The sequence below is a fragment of the Lemur catta genome, chromosome 15, assembly GCF_020740605.2.
Source record: "Lemur catta isolate mLemCat1 chromosome 15, mLemCat1.pri, whole genome shotgun sequence".
Classification (NCBI taxonomy): domain Eukaryota; kingdom Metazoa; phylum Chordata; class Mammalia; order Primates; family Lemuridae; genus Lemur; species Lemur catta.
In genome coordinates this window covers 42286467-42307288 of record NC_059142.1, presented here as the reverse complement: position 1 = coordinate 42307288, position 20822 = coordinate 42286467, and the positions used below count along the sequence as shown (strand labels likewise).

Below are 20822 nucleotides of genomic sequence, written 5' to 3'. Positions count from 1 at the left end.
AGCCATTTGACATGGCTCTCCCCCGAGGGCGAGGAGGGCACCTTCTCTCCTGCCTGCACTGCCAAGACTGACAGGGCAGCCAAGAGAAGAGCTAGAGGCTGTGTCCCTGCGGTCCCTGCCAGCTTGTGTCTTGGCTCCCATCTTGCACGCAGAGTATCAACATGGAAGAAACGACAGGAAGAAATAACTAGGTCTCAGCCAATCCTTGGCCTATGGTGCCAGAGCAGACAGCAAGCTTGGGGACAGCTGCTCCTGGAGGTCAGCTCTGCTTGGCACAGGAATGTCCCCTGCTGATCCATGAGCCCTTGGCCCCCATGCCAGGCTCTCCACGTGCACCGTCTGCAGTCCCTGGGACAACGCTGCTAGGGGCATGGTTCTTACCCCAGTTCACAAAGGTGGAAACCGGGGCTCGGAGCCTGCTTGGGGTCGTGCAGCAAGTTGACTACGCATCAAAAGGGCACCACACTGGGAGAGCATTCACCACTCGTTGCAGAGTGAGGGCTCCAGAGTCCACATGGGAGGGGCGTGGGGACTATGAACTACTTGGATGTGGCATCTTGAACCCGTGTCTATGGAGCGCTTTACATAAGATTGTAGGAAAAAAAACATCAGTTGTCCATTTCAGAAATGGGGAGAAAAGAGGCCACTGAAAAGTATCGATTTTTCCCAGGATCGGTATTAGCACCGGGGTTAGGGGGGTATTTCGTGCACACGGAGGGCCGACCCCAGCACCTCACTCCCTGCCTTGGCTGATCTCAGCTGCCCACAGGGGCCCATGAGGGGAGGTGCTGGGGCAGAGATGCAGGGGTGTGTATCTGTGACCCACTCTGTCTCCTGGAGCCACTGATGGGGCTTGGGCTGCTGCTGTGGCCTCCACAGGACAAACACTTGGGGCCTTCTGGAGGCGGAGACCTGGGCCCTGCCTCAGCTGCTAACGCAGTGTCCCCACCTGTGAAATGGGCAGGCTAGATGGCCCTCTAGGCCCTGACAGTGTTCGTGTTTTAAAACTCTGCTGTCCCCACACAGCTCCCTCTCAAAATCGCCAGAGCTATGTGTGTCCCGTTTGGTAGTAGGGACACCACGTTGCCTCTGGCCACAGTGAACATCAGAGGAAGGTGGCCACTATGGTCTTCAAACAGTCCTTCTGCCCGACACGCCACAGTTGGCCTGTGAGGTCTCTCTTACTTGCTGACTTTCCTTCTACCATTTTGAAAAGCAGTAAGTGAAACTAAGTGATGGTGCTAATTCTTTGCACCATGACTATCCTATGTCACGACTCTGATGGCGTTCACACACTCCCTGTTAGTCTATGTTCAGAGAAGCATTCCTGTCTGGTAGCTGACTTGAGCTTCATAAAATTCTGCTAGGCCCCCGTTACCACAGCTGGACAGGCGAGGAAACCGGGCGTCCAAGGCCACACAGCTGGCACGTGGTGGAGCCGGAACTCACCTCGGTCCTCTTTCCACCGCCCATGCTGCTTTCTTTCAGACACCAAGAGAGGTGCTGCCTCCTGCTACCTTTCTGGACCGTCCCTGCCAGGGCATAACTTGAGCCGCACCCAGGGGCTTCCCAGATGGGCGGGGTGAGCCGCCCCTCAGCAAGAGCTATTCCCACAATGTCAGGTACCGCCCATGCCTCAGAGGGTCCTGTCCCACCCCCAGTCCCCTACAGCACAGACGTGCACCACTAGCTCCGGGGCACCCTGTGTGGAACCGCATCACTGAATGGGTGCTCACCCTGTCACAGGCTGCTCTGCCCCAGCCAGCAGTGACCCAGCAGGCAAGTGCTTCTCAATGAACCAAGCCCTGTCCCCAGTGTTCTTTCATTTGTTCCTCACAGCCCCTCTGGGGAGGATGACAGATGAGGAAAGAGGTCTGTGAGGAATGTCTTGTCTGGGTCACACAGTTGGCAAGTGGCAGGAGCTGGACCGGGGCGAAGCCTCATTCCAAAACCCACACTCATGCCAAGACATACCAGACTCCTTCTCAGGGGACAGAAAAAAGAGAAAGGGCACACAGGCCGTAGGAACCTTCCACCCGGGGCTCCAGGACCTCCCCACGCCAACGCCGACCTGCCCTGGGGTCCTAGGATCCAAGGACCCGTGCACAGTGCCTCCCACGCAGGCCACCTCTGGGAAGCTTGAGAACATAATCCACCAGCCTTTGATCCCTCATTACTCATCACAGTCACTCTGAACTTGAACCCCTCCTCCTCCCCATCAGCATCCATAAACGCGGTGAGAGTGCTCCCCGCTCCACCCCGGCTTCAGATCTGCCGGGATATGGGTTTATGTGCCGCTTTCCCCCACCCACCCCCTGAGGTTGGCAGGATTTATGCTTGTGCGAAAACTTGCCCTCTAAGGTCAAGGTGGATGCAAAGTGACTCTGCCCCGGGGGTAGAAGAGACTTTCGGCTTACTATTTCAGGTATTTTAAACCCCCTCATTTTACAGTAAGAAAACTGAGGCCCAGAGAAGTGAAAGAACAGGAAGTTAGGGACCAAGCTGGGACCAGATGTCAGATCTCCTGGTTTCCAACCCCACAGTGTCCCTCTTCTGGTTCCACAGATGCTCAAGAATGACAGCTAGTGGTCATGCAATAATTTGGTCTGGCTCAACATTAACTGACTTGTATATGAATTTTAATCAATTGCTTGCAGCTTCTGTGCACGCACTTGGCTATCACCTGTGCTTTGTGTAATCCAAGTCACTGCCCAAGGACCATGCCCACTGAAGCTTGGGAATCCTGGCTTCCTATTTTGCCTGTGGAAACTCGTGTGTCTTGCATAATGCAGAAATAGAACGGGGTCCTCAAAAAGAGGAGACGAACCCAGTGTCCTGCACCAAGGCTCCCCAGCCTCCCCGCCCAAGCCCTACCTGTCTCCCTACTTGCAGGTGTGCACGTCGTAGATGCGGATGCACTCCTGGCAGCTGACGTAGCAGCACCAGTGGAAGATGCAGTGGCATTTCTCCTTCCGCTTCTCCGTCCTCGTGTTGTGGCCGCGGCCACAGCAGAGCAGATCGCAGCCATCGATGCCATGGGAGGTGACATTGCAAGTCCGGTCCCTTGTGCCAAAAGAGCCCGTCTCAGGGTTGGGCTCACAAAAGTTGGGGGAGTTCTCGTAGTAGACCAGGTCCCTCTCGGTGGGTGGCTTGAAGAGCGCGTACTTGGCCCGGAGGGTCTCCACCCAGCCTCGGGACTCCCGGTGCTTCTCCACCACCATCTCCGAGGCACTGTCGTACTTGTCCTTGAGGAAGTCACCGATGGCACGGAAGTCAGGCTGGGCCCACCAGCAGGTCTTCACCTCGCAGCTGCCCGACAGCCCATGGCACTTGCATTTGAGGTGCATGTGGTCCAGGATGGTCTGGGGAAGAGGAGCAGCGGCTGGCCCCCAGACTGACAGTCTCCTTTCCCCTGCCCCCTTCCCACTCCCTTCACTGCTCCTCCTCTGCACCAGGAGAACTGATGGTATCATTGCTTCCCTCCCCTTCATGCCTGGAGCACTGGCAGACATCGTATCCTGTCCATTTCCCAAAACCCTAGGAAATAGTCTATCCCTGTTTAACAGATGGGGAAACTGAGGCTGGGAGCTTAAGTGACTTGTCCTAGGTCATTTACCCAAAGGAAGGGATGGAAGCTGAATTCAAAGACAGGCCCCGGGGACTTCACAGCCCTACACAGCCAGCCAAAGTGCCTAGGACGGGCAGGGGGGTGCCTGATCCCATGGGGGGGCCACATTCCCAGGCACATTCATCCCGGGCCGAGACCAGGAACAGCCCAAGGAGGAAGGAGGGTGGACAGAAGGGGTGACTGCAGGGTGTGGGTGGGAGCCCAGGACACACAGGGCTGCCAGGAGGGAGGTGTGGAGCCAAGTGAGGCCAGCCCAGGAGGGGCCGGGCCCGGGTCAGGGAAGGGGTCCGAGGAGGGCTCCCAGCAAGGTTGGGGCGGGGATGAGGGCAGCCGCAGCTCACCGTGCGACCGGCCTCGTTGTTGTGCTTGTTCATGGCCGAGCGTGCATCCGGCCTGTTCTCACGCGCATCTGCGAACTCCCGGGACACCAGCACCCCGAAGTCGGCATCCTCGCTGCAGCCGCCCCACTTCCAGCCTTCGCCGGGAGGCCCCTTATGGTGCGAGTCGCAGCCGCAGATGGTGGAAGTGCCCTCGGCACAGGAGCGCGTGACGGCGAAGGCCACGCCGGCCGAGGCGATGGCGTGCACGAAGGCCGACTCGCGGGTGGCTGCGGGGAGGGAATGGGGGGCAGTGCTCAGGCACCGGCCTGGGACGCTCCCGCCCTGCCTCGACCTCCCGAGCCGACAGGAGGAGGCTAGGGAAGAACCGTGGTGCCCTCCCAAGGCACTTCGACTGGTCCTGACTCCGGTGGGTATCCCGACCTTACAAACGAGCAACTGAGGCCCGGGGCAGGACGCTACAGAGATAAGGCAGCCACGCTGCGTCCTGGCCCCGGGCCCCCAGTCCTCCACCTTCCCAAGCTCCAGGGACCCCAGCACAGGCCCTCCCCCTCCCCCTTCCCCTCCACTTATTTCCCACCTGGATGCACTTGGGCAGACCCTTTCCTTTTCTGAGCCTCAGGACCCTTTTTGTAAAATGGATACAGCCTCTCCCTGCCTCCAGGGTACCTGACCAGGAGGACAATGGCCTGTGCCTCAGTCTCCCCCTCCGCATTCTCCTGACCTCCCACCCAGACAAGGGGCTTTGGGCTGAGGATGCCAAGCCCCGCCCAGAAGGGTGGGGACACAGGGTCCATGGAAGGAGAAGGGGAGATTCTCAGGGCTGTCCCCACCTCATTACAGTGCTAACCACCTTTGAATCCCGGGTGTGCACCAGTGAGGGCTCCATTTCGTCCCCTTAACCCGATGAGGCGGAGAGTTTTACTATAGGCCCATTTTATAGATACAGATATTGACGATTAGGGAGGCAAAGGCCTGCAAGATCTGCAGTCCAACCATCTCTCTCTTTCTCTCTCCTTCTCTGGTCGACCTCAGAGCCAGCAGGTGACTTGCCACCTTGCTCAGGTTGCAAGACGCGGGCTGGGCTGGCTTAGAAGCCAGGGCTCCCGCCTCCATTCCTGGGCTATGCCCATCGTCCTGAGTGCCGAGAGAGAGCGCAGCTCCGCGGACAAGGAAGCCCGGGAACCCCCCGTAGCTATTGCTTCCTCTCTTGGGGCCCCAGCACCCTCATGGGCCACCTGCAGAGGGGCCGTCCCTCTTGCACCGACCCGCTGGCTGGGAGAGCGGAGCGGGGCCCGCCCGCGCACTGGAGCCTGCGCTGCCCGGGCAGACGGTTCGATCCTGCCCGGGCTCCCCGCTGCTGCGCTCCCCTCGCCCCCGTTCCAGCCCCTCCGGCCCTCGCGCCCGGTGGGAGAGGGGCCGCGGGAGAGCTCGCAGGGCGGGCGCCCCTCGCTTCCGGCCGGCGCGCGGCCTCTCGCGGTGGCGGCGGCGCCCTGGCCGCGGGCTGCGCTCGGTTCCCAGCCCCGGGGACGCGGGGGCGGCGGGGGCGGGGCGGGGATTAGCCTGGGAGCGGCGCTGACAGCCCCGCTGTGCCGGTCCCCGTCCGGCGGGGCCCGCTGGGCCGGTCAATCCGCCTTTGTTCGCGCGGTGTCACACCGCATTACCCGCATAATGCGGCCGCCGGGCCCGGGCCGCCGGGCCGGCCGCCACCGCGTAGCAACGGGCGGCTCCCGCGGCCGGGCCGCGCCCCCGGCCCCGGCGCCGGGCCGCGAAATCCCCATTGAAGCGGCGCCCCCCGCCCCCGCGCCGCGCCGAATGGCCAGAGGGCGTGTGAATGGCGCGGCGGCCGCAGCGGGCGCGGGGCCGGGCCGCGCGGTGGGGGGCGGCGCTGGGCCCTTTTCAAGCCGCCGGAGCCGCGACGGGCCGCCCGCCCCCGCCCCGCCCGGGGAAGCGGCCTCGGGCCCGCCGCGCCGCCGCCTGCGCCCCGCCGTCGCGGCCTCTCCCTTTCCGGCCGCCGACCCCCGCGCCCCCCGGCCCGCGGGGCAGTGCGAGCCCCCAGCCGGCTGCAGCCCAGCGGGCCTGCGCTCTGCGCCCTGCCGGGAGGAGACGCACGCCAGCACGGACCGACTCCCTGCCACCCCGGGGCTCCAAGCGGAGGGCAGAGATTAACCCCGGGCGGCCCACACAGCGGGGTGCAGGGACTGGCCCGCGGCGGAGTGCGGACGTGGGCCTGAAGCTGGGCTCGAACCCGGGATCACCGCCCCGGCTCTGCGCACCGGACACGGGTGCGCGTGTGTGCGCGGAACACTCAATCCGCAGCTGTCAGCAAATTCCCCCAAAGCTTCCGACACACCCCGCCCCGCAACACAAACCTGCCCTCTCGCAATGTAGGAGTGAGGGCGTGTGCCTGAACCTGCGACGGTGAGTTAAACGTTAAGCACCGGGCGCGGGGGTAAGGCGCTCAAAGGCCCGATTCCCGCTGCTGTGCGAAGGTGAGTCTCGCTTCGGGGAGCGCGTCTAGACGCACGGCTGCTGGATTAAGCGCTGCCTGGCCCGAGGTGGGGCACCGGAAAGCGTTGAGACTGACACACCGACGAGATCAGGTTTGAAATGCAAACCGCCGCCACTTGGCCCCAATTAAGAGGCCAAACCTTTTATGTCAACAAGGAATAATTAGCTTTGGTAATAGAAGCATAAACAGAATCATCATCCATTGATTTGCTAATTACCCTCCTGTCCCATGACAATACCCCGCATTTTGGCTGTCGGTAGGCCAGACTCTGTGTACCTGAGGCTCAGGTAAAGAGGGGTTGCACTCAAAAATGGGGGTGTCAGCTCATCCCCCTACTCTGTGCCCACCCTCCAGCTGGCTCTCAGCTCCCCCACAGCCTCTCTTCTAAAAGGAGGGCGGGCCAGGCTGGGCAGTTTGGGTGGCACAGCTGTAACGGGAGCCAGCCCAGCTGGGATCATTAAACTCCCGGGCACTGACGTTCCGCAAAGAGTTGCTCATCTTCCACCCAGTACCTATAAGCCCAAGTCCCTTTCTTGGGAACATTTGCCCCACTCATCCCTCCCTCCGTGTTCAAGGTCAAATTGTATGACTCCCATTCCCTCGAGGCACAACCAGTTAGACTCCCAGGTTGCGAGACAGCTGGGAAGTTACCCAGAGGCCAGTGTCCCCTCTGGTGCCACCATTTGTGGGCATCTCCAGCTTACAGGGCATGGGGACCAACAGAAACCTCTGGAAGCCAGGCAGCTTCCTCAGCTCTTAAGGACTTTGCATCTGGGAGGGACCTAGGGGTGACAATGTCCCTCCCCCCCCAAAGCAGTATTTGCATAGCACTTAACAGCATTGGGAAAATGTCACAAATGGCCACATCAAAGCCTAGAGCCACCAGGAAGGAAGCCTGTGGCCTCCTTGATGCCTGCCCTCAGATATCAGGAGCCTGGAGCATCTCAAGACTGTTCAGGCCCCCAGCAGCACCTGGGAAGGTGTGGCAGCCATGGTGACAACCTGGGTCTGTCCAGAGAGGGACCCAACCCACTTTCCATAGAGGCCCCTCTCCTGGTCATGAGCAGCTTTATCACCCTCCCAGGGGGACCCTGGACACAGAGCTGGGGTGTTAGGGCACAGGGTTGTGCCCTTTCCCCACCCTGTCCCTCCCCCACCTCCCACCCAGCCCTGGGGTAGTACCTTTGTCGAGGACGGGCCCGAAGATGGCCAGGCTGTCGTCTATGGTGGTGCAGTTCCAGCGACGGCCCCGGAACTGGTGCTGGCACTCCTGGATGCCCAGCTTCACGCCCTCGGCCACGCTGGGCATGATCTCGATGTAATTGCGGCAGAAGCGCAGTTGCTTGGGGACCAGGCCTGGGATGGAGCCGCAGAGCAGGGGCTGTGAGCCCAGAGATGTGTACTGCTGGCCCAGGGCCAGGGACCTGCAGGCACAAAGCACGCAGCCGGTCATGGGCACCGTTCTTCTCCATGAGTCCTCTGGGGTAGGTGGAGGAACACTGGCACCTGAACATGCTGCCTTTGACCTTGGGAGCACACTGCCCCTCAACGTGCAGAGCTCTGATTCAGGCAAGTCAGCCCTCTGACCAGGCCTGTCTAGCTTGCAGGGGATGGGACCCGCAGAAACCTCTCATGGGGACACTTGGGGGCAATGCAATGCCATGAAAAGAACCCTGGACTGGAAAGATGGTATTTAGGGCCCAGATCAAGTCACTTCCAGGCTCTGGGTCCAGTTTCCCTGATGGCCATTAAAGGGGTTGGGTGGGCAATTTCCTAGGCAGTCCCAGATTCTGGGGCCATTCGGAGACTTCCAGTGACTCATGGGAAGAAACCCAAATCTGCAGGGAGGAAGGCAGCAGAGGCTGGTTTGACCCCAGCCCCAACTCAGAAAAAGCAGAGAAGCATCAGTCCCAGCAGGAAGCTTGCCCTTGCCTGTGTGCATGTTTGCACACACACACACACACACACACACACACACACACACACACACACACACACCTATGGCAGTGCCTCAGCCTCTTCCACAGATGCTGCCAGCCCAGCCCAGAGCCTCCCATGTCTCCCACGTCTCCTCGAGGAATCGATGGCTTGCACCAGGTCCTCTGTCCTCCAGGGCCTCCAGGACCATCTTTGCAGTTCCCTAGAAGTTTCTACAGCTCCACCTCTTCTCTCACCTGAGATTGAAGCTTGGCTTTGTTTCAAGACAAGTTTAGCTCAGGGTCAAGAGGGAAAAGAGCTCAGATCTCACTGCCCTGACCCGGCACCATGTCACTTTGGTTAAGTCACCCCATTCTTCTGCCCCTCATGTTTCAATCAATGTCCTGTCAACCTCTTCCAGATTTTAGAGAGTCAGCAGGAGGAATGGTCTTATACGGATATGGGAGAAGAGTTTAAAATACTAGGAAACCAGGGTACTGCTGGAATCACTACTTTTCCTTTCCTTCCCCTAAGCACAGGAAAAGTAGAAATGACATTTTGTGGAAGAAGCTGAGAAAATGATCCGTGGGTCTCAGTGGGCTTCAAGGCCAACTGCAATCAGCCCTGTGTCAGGAGCAGCGTGAGCTGCAAGAAGGAGCACTTGGGGGGACCCATCTCCTCTCCCTTTGCAGCCAGCACTGACTAAGGCTTTGGTCTGGCACTGGCCTAGGTCAAGTCCTCCAAGAAACGTGATGGACAGACACCTTGGAAAGAGGATCCAGGAGAGACCCCGGGGGTGGGTCAGGAAAAAGCACACAAAAGCTTCTGGGCTGGACGCAGGGCCATTTATCAGCTCTTACTGTGTGCCTGGCACTTTGTTATAAGCGACATTTCTGATCAATTCTTCAACATGTAGAACGTCACTATCTCCCAGACAAGGAAGCTGAGGTTTGGAGAGTAAATTAGCTTGCCCGAGGCTCCTTGGTGCTAGATCAGTGGGAGATCAGAGCATGCTCGCCGGGATGCTTGCTCACACTTGAGCTTGCTGTTGGCCTTGGCCAACTCGCAGACATTCCAAGGGACAGAGCTGTCTGGGCACCATGGAAGGGCACAGTGCCCGTCCACCCAGGGCTGTCTCTCTGCTCAGTTGTCAGCAGGAGAGGCAGCCCCTCGCTTTCCACGTGTTTATTTATTTTGGGGGGAAGGATTGGGGAACCAGGTTGGGGAGTTTGGGTGGTAACATTTAGGAGACATTTCCAGAACTTAAGCACAAGTCCTTTTAAAAAGAAGAAAGGAGCAGCCAGAAGTTCTGACTTATCACTGCTAATGCCTAGTTACTGACTTCCTCTGTGCCAGGCACCGGGCTGTCCCTTTCCTTGAATTTGCCTCATTTAATCCTTATATTAATAACAACTGTAGCACACAATAGGATCATTATTAAGAGCCCCTTTCTGGAGATGGCTTAGACTTGCATGGTGATTAACCCGCCCAGAACGCAGAGCTGCTAAGGAGTTGCTCATTGAAACCTAGGACATGACTCCACAGCCCATGGGGCAAACCACTTGACCACCCTGCCTTCTGGGCAATGCCCGCCTGGGTCCTGGCATGGTGAGGCCTGGCCCAGCTGCACCCTGGGCCTCAACACCGAGCCCTCGCTCAAGGGGGCAAGAGCCGCTGATCCCAGAGCCCTGATGGGTACGTGGCACACACGGCGCTGCCCCTGCCCTGTTAATAGGTGTAAGCAGGTTAGAGTGGTAATAAAATACCCAACTGCGCTGGGCACAGTTCTGGGTGCTTGTGTCTGTTACCTTATGTGGTCCTCACGCAGGTCTGTGAGGTAGGAACTTCATTATCATTGCCACAGTCCCATTTCCTAGGTGAGGAAACTGAGGCCAGGAAGCTAAGTCACCTGCCCCCACCTGCGGGGCTGCGAAGTGGCAGAGTTGAGCCTCTCCCGGGGCTCAGGCTGCCCTCCGCATGCTCTCGACCGGCACGTGCGGCCCTGCACCCACTGGGGAGGGAAACCGGGCAAGGGTTCCGTGTAGACAACTCAGCGTAGCACCGTCCTGGCTGGGCAAGGCCTACTTCAGAAGAAGCCCAGGCCGGCCCCACTCCCGCCTCTGGTGTTTAGGACCCAAAGTCCCATATGGGACAGCTGGGGCGGGGGCCAGGGAGCTGGCGCCAGAGTGAGAGGCACTTTGAGGCCCTTCCTCTGCCCCTTCTTCCCCTGCCCTCTCATTGCTTCCCTTCCCCTCTGTCCTCGCCCTCGCCCGCCCTCTCCCAGCCTTGGCCTTACACCTGCGGCACCTCTGCAGGCCTGGGCGCCCTCAGACTAAGCTGGAGCCTGAGCCCTGGACCAGGAGCAGGACCCACAAGAGGAGCCCTAAGAGAGCACAAAGCCCATTATACAGATGGAAAAGCAGAGGCCGGCCCAGAGGAGCGACTTGCCCAAGGCCACACAGCCAGACCCAGGGCAGGGTGGCTGCCTCCTACTGCGGGGAAGAAGGGCTGAGGAGTGGGGAGGGCCCCGCTGGCTCTCCATTGCCACTCGCAGTGGGGCTGCTCCTCCCCCCCCCGACTCTCCGAGGGGCTCCCTGCTCCCTGGTTTCATCAATTCCTCCAGAGGGCCCGGGGAGTCTCCCCAGCGCAGCAGAGCACCTGAGCCCTGGGCACTGGCTGGCACAGCTTGGTGGCTGCTGGGGCCAGAGAGCTCCCAGACATCTCCAGGAAGGAGATGCCACTGAGTCCTTCTTGCTGCGCAGCTGCAGTCTCTCCCATATAGTATCTCATTTAATCCTCACAACTCTGCAAGGTGGGCGTTGTCATCCCTGTTTTAATGAGGAAACCGAGGCACAGAGAAGTTGGGTGACTCATACAAGGGAGTGGCTGAGCCAGAATTCAAACCCTGGGTTTGTCTGACTCCCGCGTGTGATGTCCTCTGAGAACAGCTTCCCAGCCTGACAGATGATGAGTTCTTCCCATCGTCCCACCAAACCCCGTCTCCTCCCTGTTGCCCAGGTCCAGCCAACTGTGCACCTGGCAGCCAGGATGCCACAGTCTCACCCTACTCTGCCATTTCCTAGCTGCTGGTCTCAAGGAGTTTGCTTAACCTCTTCGTGCCTCAGTTTCTTCATCTGTCTCATGAATATATGGGAGGAATGAGTGATATAACCCATCGCCTGGCACGTGAGAAGCCCTTGATAAATGGTAATTGTCATGGTTACTATGCCTTTGGAAGCTGTCCCCAGCACTTTGTCCCCTGCCTTGTCAGCATCCTCATTCCTCCCATCCTCCCATCCCTGACGTGTTAGGACACATCAGAATTGTCCCCTTCCCATCCAACACTGGCAAGGACGCCTGGATCAGAGCTCCATCCTCATAGTTAAACGAAGACATCTGGAATCTGGCTGAGGGTTCAAGGTAACGCAGAGGGCAAGGGCAAAAGGACATTCCCAGGATGCTCCTGTAGGTAATTAGCAAGGGTCTCTGGGGATGGGGCTTAGCCCCATGGGCTGGTGTTGGGGTAGTGAGGCTGTGGCCGTGGCATTGATTTCTGCAGGGAAGCTGCCCTCCCCCAAACACGCCCTGCCACCCCTGCCCCCACCTCCTGCCCACACACAGTCATGCCCGAAATTCCACCATTGCAGACACATTCATGTAAATCACCACTCCTTGTCCCCATTATTGAAGTACACATTCCCCTGGGACAGGCAACACGGTGAGTCTGCTTCTCCTCAATTCTTTGTGTCAAAGCGTGAGAGCTTTGGTTAGATTGGCCTCGCCCGCGGAGGGCGTCCTACCCCTCATGCCTTTGCACGTGGGGAGCCTCCACCCGGAGCACCTCTCCACTGCCAACCCCTGCACACGTCTGACCCCTCCTGCAAACCCTGACTCCTGGGTCACCAGTATCCTGAAGACTTCGTGAACTCCCAGACAGAAGTCACCTCTCCCTCTACATTCTTCCTGTACCTTATTCAAACCTTATCGCAACGTGCCGAAGGGATTTGTTCCCGATTCCATCTGGCCTTGCTGGTGTAAGGTTGTGTCTCCTCCCACTGTTTCCCAGCCCCTGCCCCCAACACACACACACACACACACACACACACACACACACACACACACACACACACACACACACCAGCACACTTGGCCTTCCCAAGGGCCAGGCACATGGTAGGTATGTGCTGATCCCGAGGCCAAGGGAAGGAATGAAGGACCGCTCCCAAGAGGCCAGTCTGATGCCCCCTCGCTGGCCAGGCCTCCAGGCATCCGGAGGTTCCACCTCCACACAGGACAAGACTCCTCGGTTCCGCGGAGGAAGTTCCTACGTTTAGGATCTGAGACGGTGGCCGGGCTCCCAAGGGGGCTAGGGCGCTGCCTGGCACCAGCAGCTGGTGAGGGGGAGGGTAGAGGGCCCAGCCAGGCTTTGGCAGCTGGGCCAGGGGCTATTTATACCCAGCTCCCGGCCCTGCCCTGCCCCAGGGCCCTGCCACCCTCCCCCCGAAGGCAGCTCACCCTCCACCCCAATCGCCCACTGCCCAGCTGGGCCAAGGACAGACAGGGGCAGCCAGGAGGGTAGGCAGTGCTCCTGGAAAGCTCAGTGTTGACCCCTCAGCATGAAATCCCCTCTCCAAGCAGGCCAGGCTTAAACATCGTGCAGGGCCTCACCCGACCCCGGCCTCTACCCCCGCTGTTTACCCCAACCCACCAGCACTGTCTGAGGCCAGAGTGCCGAGGGTGGGCCTGCGGGGTAGGCACAAGGCAGAGAAGATTTCTAACCAGGGCTGAATTGACTTGTGCACATAACATGGCAAGACACCAAAAGTGCCCTGCGCGGTGCGTCCTGCCTGGCCTGATCTGGCACCGTTGACCCACAGACTCTGCCATCCACGCAGCGCCGGCTGAGCCCCTGCTGAGGCAGCGACCCATGCTGCAGGGAGTGCCCACTGCACCACCAACCCCCGCTTCCCTGAATGACCCACTAGGGTTTGCAGTCCCGCACCAGACCAGGTGACTACCCCTGCACCCAAACTGGTCTATATTTTTTACCTTGGAACCTCCTGACATTATGGGATTTGAGAGATTAGAAGGGCCACAGGGTCACCAGGTTCAGGACATCTCTTATTTGTTAGCCATTATTTCCAAATGGAATAATACACAACCTCCCTCCTCTCCCCTATATATAAAACAGATAAAAAGAGGGACCTGTTCCTCGAAAAGTAAAACGTAGAATTACCCTAGAATCCAACAATTCCACTCCTAGTTATACACCCAAAAGAATTGAAAATGGGGACTCCGACAGACACCTGTACACCAGTGTTAATGACAGCACTGTGCACAACAGCCAGAAGGTGGAAACAACCCGTGTCCATCGACAAATGAATGGATGAACAAAACGTGGTACATCCATGTGATGGAATGTTACTCAGCCTTGAAAAGCAATGAAATTCTGATACATGCTACCATCTGATACCTGATGCACCTTGAAAACATGCTCGGTGAAATAAGCGAGGCACAAAAGAACAAGTGCTATCTGATGTCACTTGCATGGGTATCTAGAGCAGGTAAATTCATAGGGGTAGAAAGTAGCAGAGCTACGGGGGCTCTGGAAGGGAGGAGTGGGGAGTGACTGCTTAACAGCTCCAGAGGTTCCACTTGGGGTGATGAAAATGGATACTGGGGACGGCTGCACAACATTGGAATGCACTTAATGCCACTGAATTGTACACTTAAAAATGGTTAAAATTGCAAAAGGTGGAGGGTACCTGGTTCCCCATCCCTTGACTTTCCCCTCGACTTGGTCCCCACTGAGAACCCCCCTGCAGGGTGCTACTCGAGAGCCAGTCATCTAGTCTATTCCCTTCCTCCACAACATGGGAAGACCAAGGCCCAGAGAGGGTTTGTCATTTTCCTGGGTCACACAGCCGACAAGTGGGAAAGTGGGAGTAGAACCCAGGGCTCCCATTCACCACCAGGGCTCTTTTGCCTGCACCATCACGCCTACCCTGGGAGGATACCACCTTCCACTGCCGCCAGGCCCCTAACCTGGGGGTGATAAGTGCACGTTCTCAGAAGCTTCTCTGAGGCTGGACACGGAAGGTGGACCTCAGGGCTACAGCCCAGGGAGAGGCTCCAGGGCTCCCGTCCTCCTCCCAGGGCCAAGCCTCCCCGTCTTGCCTTTCTTAGAATCCCCCTTCCCCGTGGTGAGGCCTCACTGCCTCTGCCAGCCCCAGAGAGAGGGCACCTTAAGAAGGAGTGGGGAGGGAGTGGGAGGCCGCCTCCTCTGTGTCTCTCCCCTCCTGGGGCAGTGACCGAAGAGTTTCTGCAAACCCCACAACAGCCCGGTGCCAGGTGCTCCACCTGCTGGTTTCTGGGCAGTACTGGACAGAGGCCCGACCTGCTCCTGGGTCCAGAGGGGCTCCATCCTGGCCTGGGGCAGGATGGAAACTTTCCAGAAGGCAAAAGAAAGCCTTGAGAAATGAGCAGGAAGTAAAGAGCCACGCATTGGCCTTGGATCTCAAGGCCACTATCTTTCCCGGGTCAAGAGGCCATTTAGGGCTGGTGGATGTCAGGAGAGGACCCCACAAGTGCGGGGGCACACGTGTGCCCAATGGAGTGGGGAAGGGGCTGGGCCCGGTGGGCTCTGGGGCACCCAACTCTTGGAGCTTCCCCAGAGTCAACCCCAGAGTGGGGAGGCGATCACTGCCGCTGACAGGGGAGGCCGCAGCCCTGGAGCTCTGGCAGGAGAAACCTGGCTCAAGACTCACAAGCTACCGCTTTCCCTGCCTGTCCACCGGTGCTCCCTGGAGCACACGTGGGCCCTGTGCATGCAAGCAAAGTCTAGGCCCTTCCCAGCGTCTTGGCGCAGGGCCAAGGTCAGGAAGTTCCTTCTGAGTCCAAAAGGGCTCACATGGAGCCTTGTCCTGTGGTCCACGGAGGGCGCCTAGGTGGCCCGGTGGATGCCTTTTGCCTGTCATGGAGAAGTGGGGCTGTCTCTGGGCCGTTCCCAGTAGTCGCTGGTTCCTCCTCTCAACAGGCACGGATGGGCCACATGGCCCTCCTGTGTCCCCAGCAGTGGTTGGGAGCACCCCTGTTCATGTGCAGGAAAGAAGGGTGAGGGTGGAGAGCTCCACACACTGGAGGGGCCTCCTGCTGGTCCCCGTCTTGACGTAGCCCCAGGCGCCCAGACTGGGGCCCAGAGAGGCCGCAAGTGTGTGGAGTCGTGGAGGAGCCAGTCCTTCACAGAGAAGGCTAAAGCTTCCTGTGGTAAACAGTCACTCACTGCCCAGTCACTCAGCGCGACCCTTAGTCTGGCAGAGCTCCAGGTGCGGAACGTGGAGATGAATGAAGCCACACCCAGGAGCGCCCAGACCGGAAGCTGCTGTCGGCAACCGACCAACAAGCATCTCTCAAGCACCTACTAGGCCTGAGAGCTGGGGGTGACTTGAGTGAGTGAGAGCTGGTCCCAAGGCATGTCCCTTACAGCCCGAGTAACCACCAGGCACGAGAGCATGTGGTAAGAGCAACAGCCTGGAGTAAGGTGAGCAGGCCCCGCCATCTTACTGAGCTGGGGAACAATGGCTGGGTGCCCTCGGGTGGAGCTGGGTGGCAGGGGACAGCCCAGGCAAGGAGGTGGGAGAGGGAACAACAGCTGGTCCACCCCAGCCAGGGTCGAGGGGCCGTGCTGGGCAGCAGAGGAGGCGAAGCGGCCAGAAAGAGGCCCAGGGTGTCAGGTTCTATTTGGGCTTCCTGAGCTGGGCTTTGGAATATTCCCCTGTGGGCCATGTGCAGAATGGGACAAGGGGCGGGTGCTAGAGACCAAAGGCTGGGGAAGCAGTTGGGAGGCTGAGTGTGACGTTAATGCCATGGAGGCTCTGGGGCCTGGCGGCACACTGCAGCCAGGTCTCATCGGTCTGGCACAAGCCTGTTGGGCAACTGGGCCAAGAACCACCCACCCAGATCAGTGGGGTCCGTGGCAGTGGACGGGCCCTCTGGCCACCTCAGGACAGTGGCTTCAGGAACAGAGAGGAGGCCACAGATAAGGCCCAGCAGCTGTGTGGTCACATGAGAAACAAGAGGAAGGAGGAAAGTGGAGCCCAGATTTGGCTGGGCATGACCAGGGGGATAGAGGCGGTGCCCACCGAGAAGGGGAACGTGAGAGGAAGCAGCTTTGGAGACAAGGACAGGGAAGTCTGTGGGGCGGGTGAGACCTCTAGACACGGTGTCTAGACAGAGCCGGAGCCCGGGGGGAAGACAGATGCTACAGGTTCAGTGTGGGGACTTTTTCTGGGAGCTAAGAGCTGAGTGATATTTTGGGCCCGCTCTCCCCAGTGAGCTCTCTGGGGCGGCTGAGCCAACCTGGACGCTTGGCAGTGGGAGTGGCGATGCCACCTGCAGAGGGAGGGCACCAGGGGGCTAGAGCCCTAGGCCACAAGGTGGGGAGGGCTCTCCTGAAACCCCACCTCCAGGCCCAGCAGACATGACCCCAGGCGCTCAGGACTGGCTTGTCTCCCACTTGCTGATGAGGTCCCACGGAGGCGAGGGAGGTGCGCGGATGTGCTTGGACAGACTGGGTCACGCCGCCCTTCCCTGCCTCTGCCCTTTCCCTCTCCCACTGTGCTCCTCGCTGGTGAGGGCTCGGCTCTGCACGAATCCCAAACCTGCGGTCCGCAGGGTCTTCCCTCCCGGACCCCTCTCTGTCCACATGCAGTGGCACCTCCCAGCTCTGACCCGTCCCCACCCCGGACAGCGAGCTGTGAAGGTGGCTCCTCCTCCTCGCCTGGGACCCAGGGTCCGGTCTGTCCCTCAGGTTGGCTCGGCTGGAATCTGGGCCTTAGGACTTTGGCCAGCCCTTCCCGGACCTGGTACCCTGAACTGTGTCACCAAGATCACTTTGGGCGTGGCAAGAACAGGAAGGTGGCAGGCTAGGGGTGAATCTGCCAGGAAGGGGGTGTTCCAGGCCGTGGTCCACACCATGGGTGGGAAACCCACACACGTGAAGAAAAGCAACCACAGTAAAGACATTCCTTCCCCTAGGGCGGCGACCCTGAGGACAGGCCCCGGGAGCCAGGGCGCAGGGGAGCCTCTTCATCTTCCTCTCCCCAAACTGACCACTCCCCAAACTGACCTGCTGGCCAAGTAACCACTTCTGCATTCTATGAGACTTTGACAGCTCCCCCTGCCCCCAACTTCTAGAGGTTTCCATTCAGGGCCAAGTGGGGCCCTCAGAGGTGCTGGCACACCTGCCGAGGACCACGTGAGAGCCCAGGAGGGCCACGGCTCTAGGCAGCCATGGGAGGAAGGGCAGGGTGTGGGCAGAAGCTCAAAGCCACCGGTCGGTCACCGGTCACCGAGCCCCCAGACAGAGGGAAGAGGCTGAGGCTGTGCTCCTCCCAGGGAGCCCCGTGGGGTGTTTCTTTGGGGAGAAAAGGGAAGGGAGGGGCGGGGGAGGGCGGGGCAGAGCCTTGGCTGGAATGTTACAGCTTCTGTTCTCCAAAGCAGCTCCCTGTGCGCCTGGCCTGCGGCTCTGGCTGATCTGATAAGATGTGACAAGGCGGCCTGAAAAATGTTGAAACCTGTAAAATGTTTAAACCTGTTTTTTGTTGTGTTGTGAGCATGAAGGTTTTTTTTTTCCTTTTTATTTTTTTTTCTTTCCATTTTACAGGAAAGTGGAGTTGATCAGAGTGGAGAAGGGGAGGAGGGTGAGAGAGAGGGATTGTTCCCTTCAGCCAAATTGGGGGGTGGGCACGGAGCAGGCTGGGGGACCTAGGGAGGAACAGGGGTGGGGACTGGGCAGGAAGAAGGTGGAAGGGGCCTGAGAGGAGGGGTCGGGGGAGGAGGAAGGCAGGGGACAGGCGGCAGGCAGGGGTCTGGCAGCCCTGGCCCGCCCAGCACCCCCAGAGGACGCCACAGAGCTACAGGTCCTTCCTTCAGACAGGACAGCCTGAGCCCAGCCAATGTCCCCAGAGGGATGCAAGGGCGGGGCCTCACTCCTCAGAGCCCAAAGGTCTCCCTGACAGGCACGAAGACCACAGGTTGACACGTTTCCAGGTGACCACAGGGGGAGACAGCCCCAAGTGCGTGGGCCAAGAGCTGGGCCATCTTCCCAACTTTGCCAAGCAGTTAAAACCTCACAGGTGAGCCAGGCGACCTCGCAGGTGTTCAGGTAGAGCCCCACCCCTTTGGAGCCAAAAGCTGTGGTCCCACCTCTGCCTTCGGACAGGCAGATGGTTGTCGTGCTCTTTACAGATGGGACAACTGAGGCCCCAAGACTTGGGCACAACTTTCCTGCCCATCGGTTTGGGCGGATTCTCTTATACTTCCCTCCAAAACGCCAGTCTTGCCAACTCAGAGATGCTGAGCATTCTAGAAGCCGTGGGGGGACCAGGTGTCTCTGGGGTGCTCATTAGGTACAAGCTAGATGTTCAAGAAAGGTCCATCACATAAAAGTCTCCACCTGAGAAGGTTCTCGTGCTACTCGGAGTAGGGCGGGTGGGACACAGGTGTGGCCTGCAAAGGCTTTAGAATTGGTCTGTGAATGGCTGCGTGTGTTATTCTGCTACAACATCAGGCCATAAAGTGTCAAAGCTGGGTGGGACCTTGGACATCAGCTAGTCCAGTTTCTCAGGGGAAACTGAGGCCCAGAGGAGCAATGTGACTTGCCTCGTGTTCCTCCACTGGTTGGAGGTGGTGCAAGGAGCACAGCCCAGGACTCCTTTTTTGTTTTTTTTTTTTTTTTTGAGACAGAGTCTCGCTGTCACCCAGGCTGGAGTGCCGTGGCATCAGCCTAGCTCACAGCAACCTCAAACTCCTGGGCTTAAGCCATCCTTCTGCCTCAGCCTCCTGAGCAGCTGGGACCACAGGCACGCACCTGGCTAACGTTTTTCTATGTTTAGTAGAGACAGATTGGGAAATGACAGCCTGACAGGGTGAGGCTGCTTGTTCTGAGAAGCCAAGTCTGCTGGTTCCCAGGCAGGATTTTGCTGGGTCCTTGCTCTGCTCTACCCTTCAAGCCCAGTTCCAGGAAAAGACAAGCGACAGCCTGCCCAGCCTTCTTGTGCATGTTAAACTCCTATTCATCCCTCAAGGTCCATTTTTAAAATCCCCTCCTAACGTCTCCAATTTAAACTCTTCCCTCTGGTCATAGCACCAGCTCTTACACATTCCACTGGGGTAACCTTAAATGTACTTAATTGAATTGTCCATTGACTAGCTGTTTCTCCACTAAAAGTGAGTTTTTTGAGGGAGGAATCCTTTCAACTCACTTGTATACATTAAGCCAAGCACCTGGTTCACCAACAGACACAGTTTCCCTGCCAGGATCTCCCGGCCCCCTTTGGCTGCCCTGAGTGGCCCCACCTGAGTGCCCAGTCATTCTCCTCTCCTCTCCCAGACCTCTCGGGCTGCCTCCACAACAGGCCTGCTGGTTCTCTGGGCCTTTTTACACAGCTGCTAGCTCTGCAGTCTGGATGTCCTTTGCTCGAATCTTAGAAGCAGCCCAGTAGGGACACACAGAAAGCTGCGCTGTTGGCTGGGAGCTCACTCTTACAGCAGCTCCCCTCGGCTCCTCAGAGAGCCACCAGCCTGGTGCGTGTCTCCATCCAGCACGCACTGACGCTGGGCCAGGCCCTGTGCTGGCCGCTGGGAGCACAGTGCGCCAGGCACCCCCGGCCTTGTGAGAACCTCCAACTGAGCCCGGAGCTGCCCTGGGGCGGCCCATCCTCCTCCCCTGTGGGGGCCCGGACGCCACCCAGACAGTCCCACCTCCTGCCTTACACTGTGCTCTTCTGAGGACCAAGTACCACCATGGTCCAGCTGGCCGCGAAGGTCAGAGACGCAGGCCGTGCACCACAGCGGTCAGGTCACTTAGGATGGTTGTGAAAAATACAGACACCTGAGCTCCAGCACCAGCCCTGCGGGTCAGACCCTCTGGGGAGGAGTCTGGGAAACTGCATCATTAAAAAAGTCCCCCAGAAGTGTGACAATAGAATGACACCAGCTGACGCAATATGAAGGGCCCAACCTCCCCTATAAAGTTCTCTGGCCAAAGATGTTGAATCTGAATCTAACCAAGATCTTAGAGGCAACTTTCGGTTGTCAAGAAACAGGAGGAATTGAGAAAAAGCCAATGACACTATGGGGAAGCCACTAGCCACACTCAGAGTGTGGGACACCCTGCAAGACGACAGGCCTGAACTCTTCCAAAGCCAATGTCAGTTTTTAAGTGTGTGGGGGGCGAGGAGGGATGTTTTAGAGTAAAAGGAACTTAAGTGACGATAGCAATCAAAACTGGGAACTAGTTTGAAACCTGCAGCCATGAGGGCACTTGAGGGTGATTGGGGAAACCTCGTCATTACATAGCATTAATAATTTGTTTGGTGATAACGGTGTACGCTTAGGGGTCATCCTGCTAGTTCGGGAATGTAGG

At 58.6% G+C, this 20822-nt stretch overlaps 1 protein-coding gene across 1 annotated transcript in view; it reads right to left on the bottom strand.

Moving 5' to 3' along the window:
• The window catches only part of WNT3 (Wnt family member 3), a 45421-nt gene that overhangs the window by 2975 nt on the left and 21624 nt on the right, over positions 1-20822 (bottom strand). The window contains exons 2-4 of the mRNA XM_045525898.1: positions 7661-7902; positions 3970-4235; positions 2875-3362 (exon numbers count right to left, since the gene is read on the bottom strand). Coding sequence (XP_045381854.1) covers positions 2883-3362; positions 3970-4235; positions 7661-7902 — 988 coding nt within the window. The 3' untranslated portion in view covers positions 2875-2882. The remainder of the gene's footprint in view (positions 1-2874; positions 3363-3969; positions 4236-7660; positions 7903-20822) is intronic.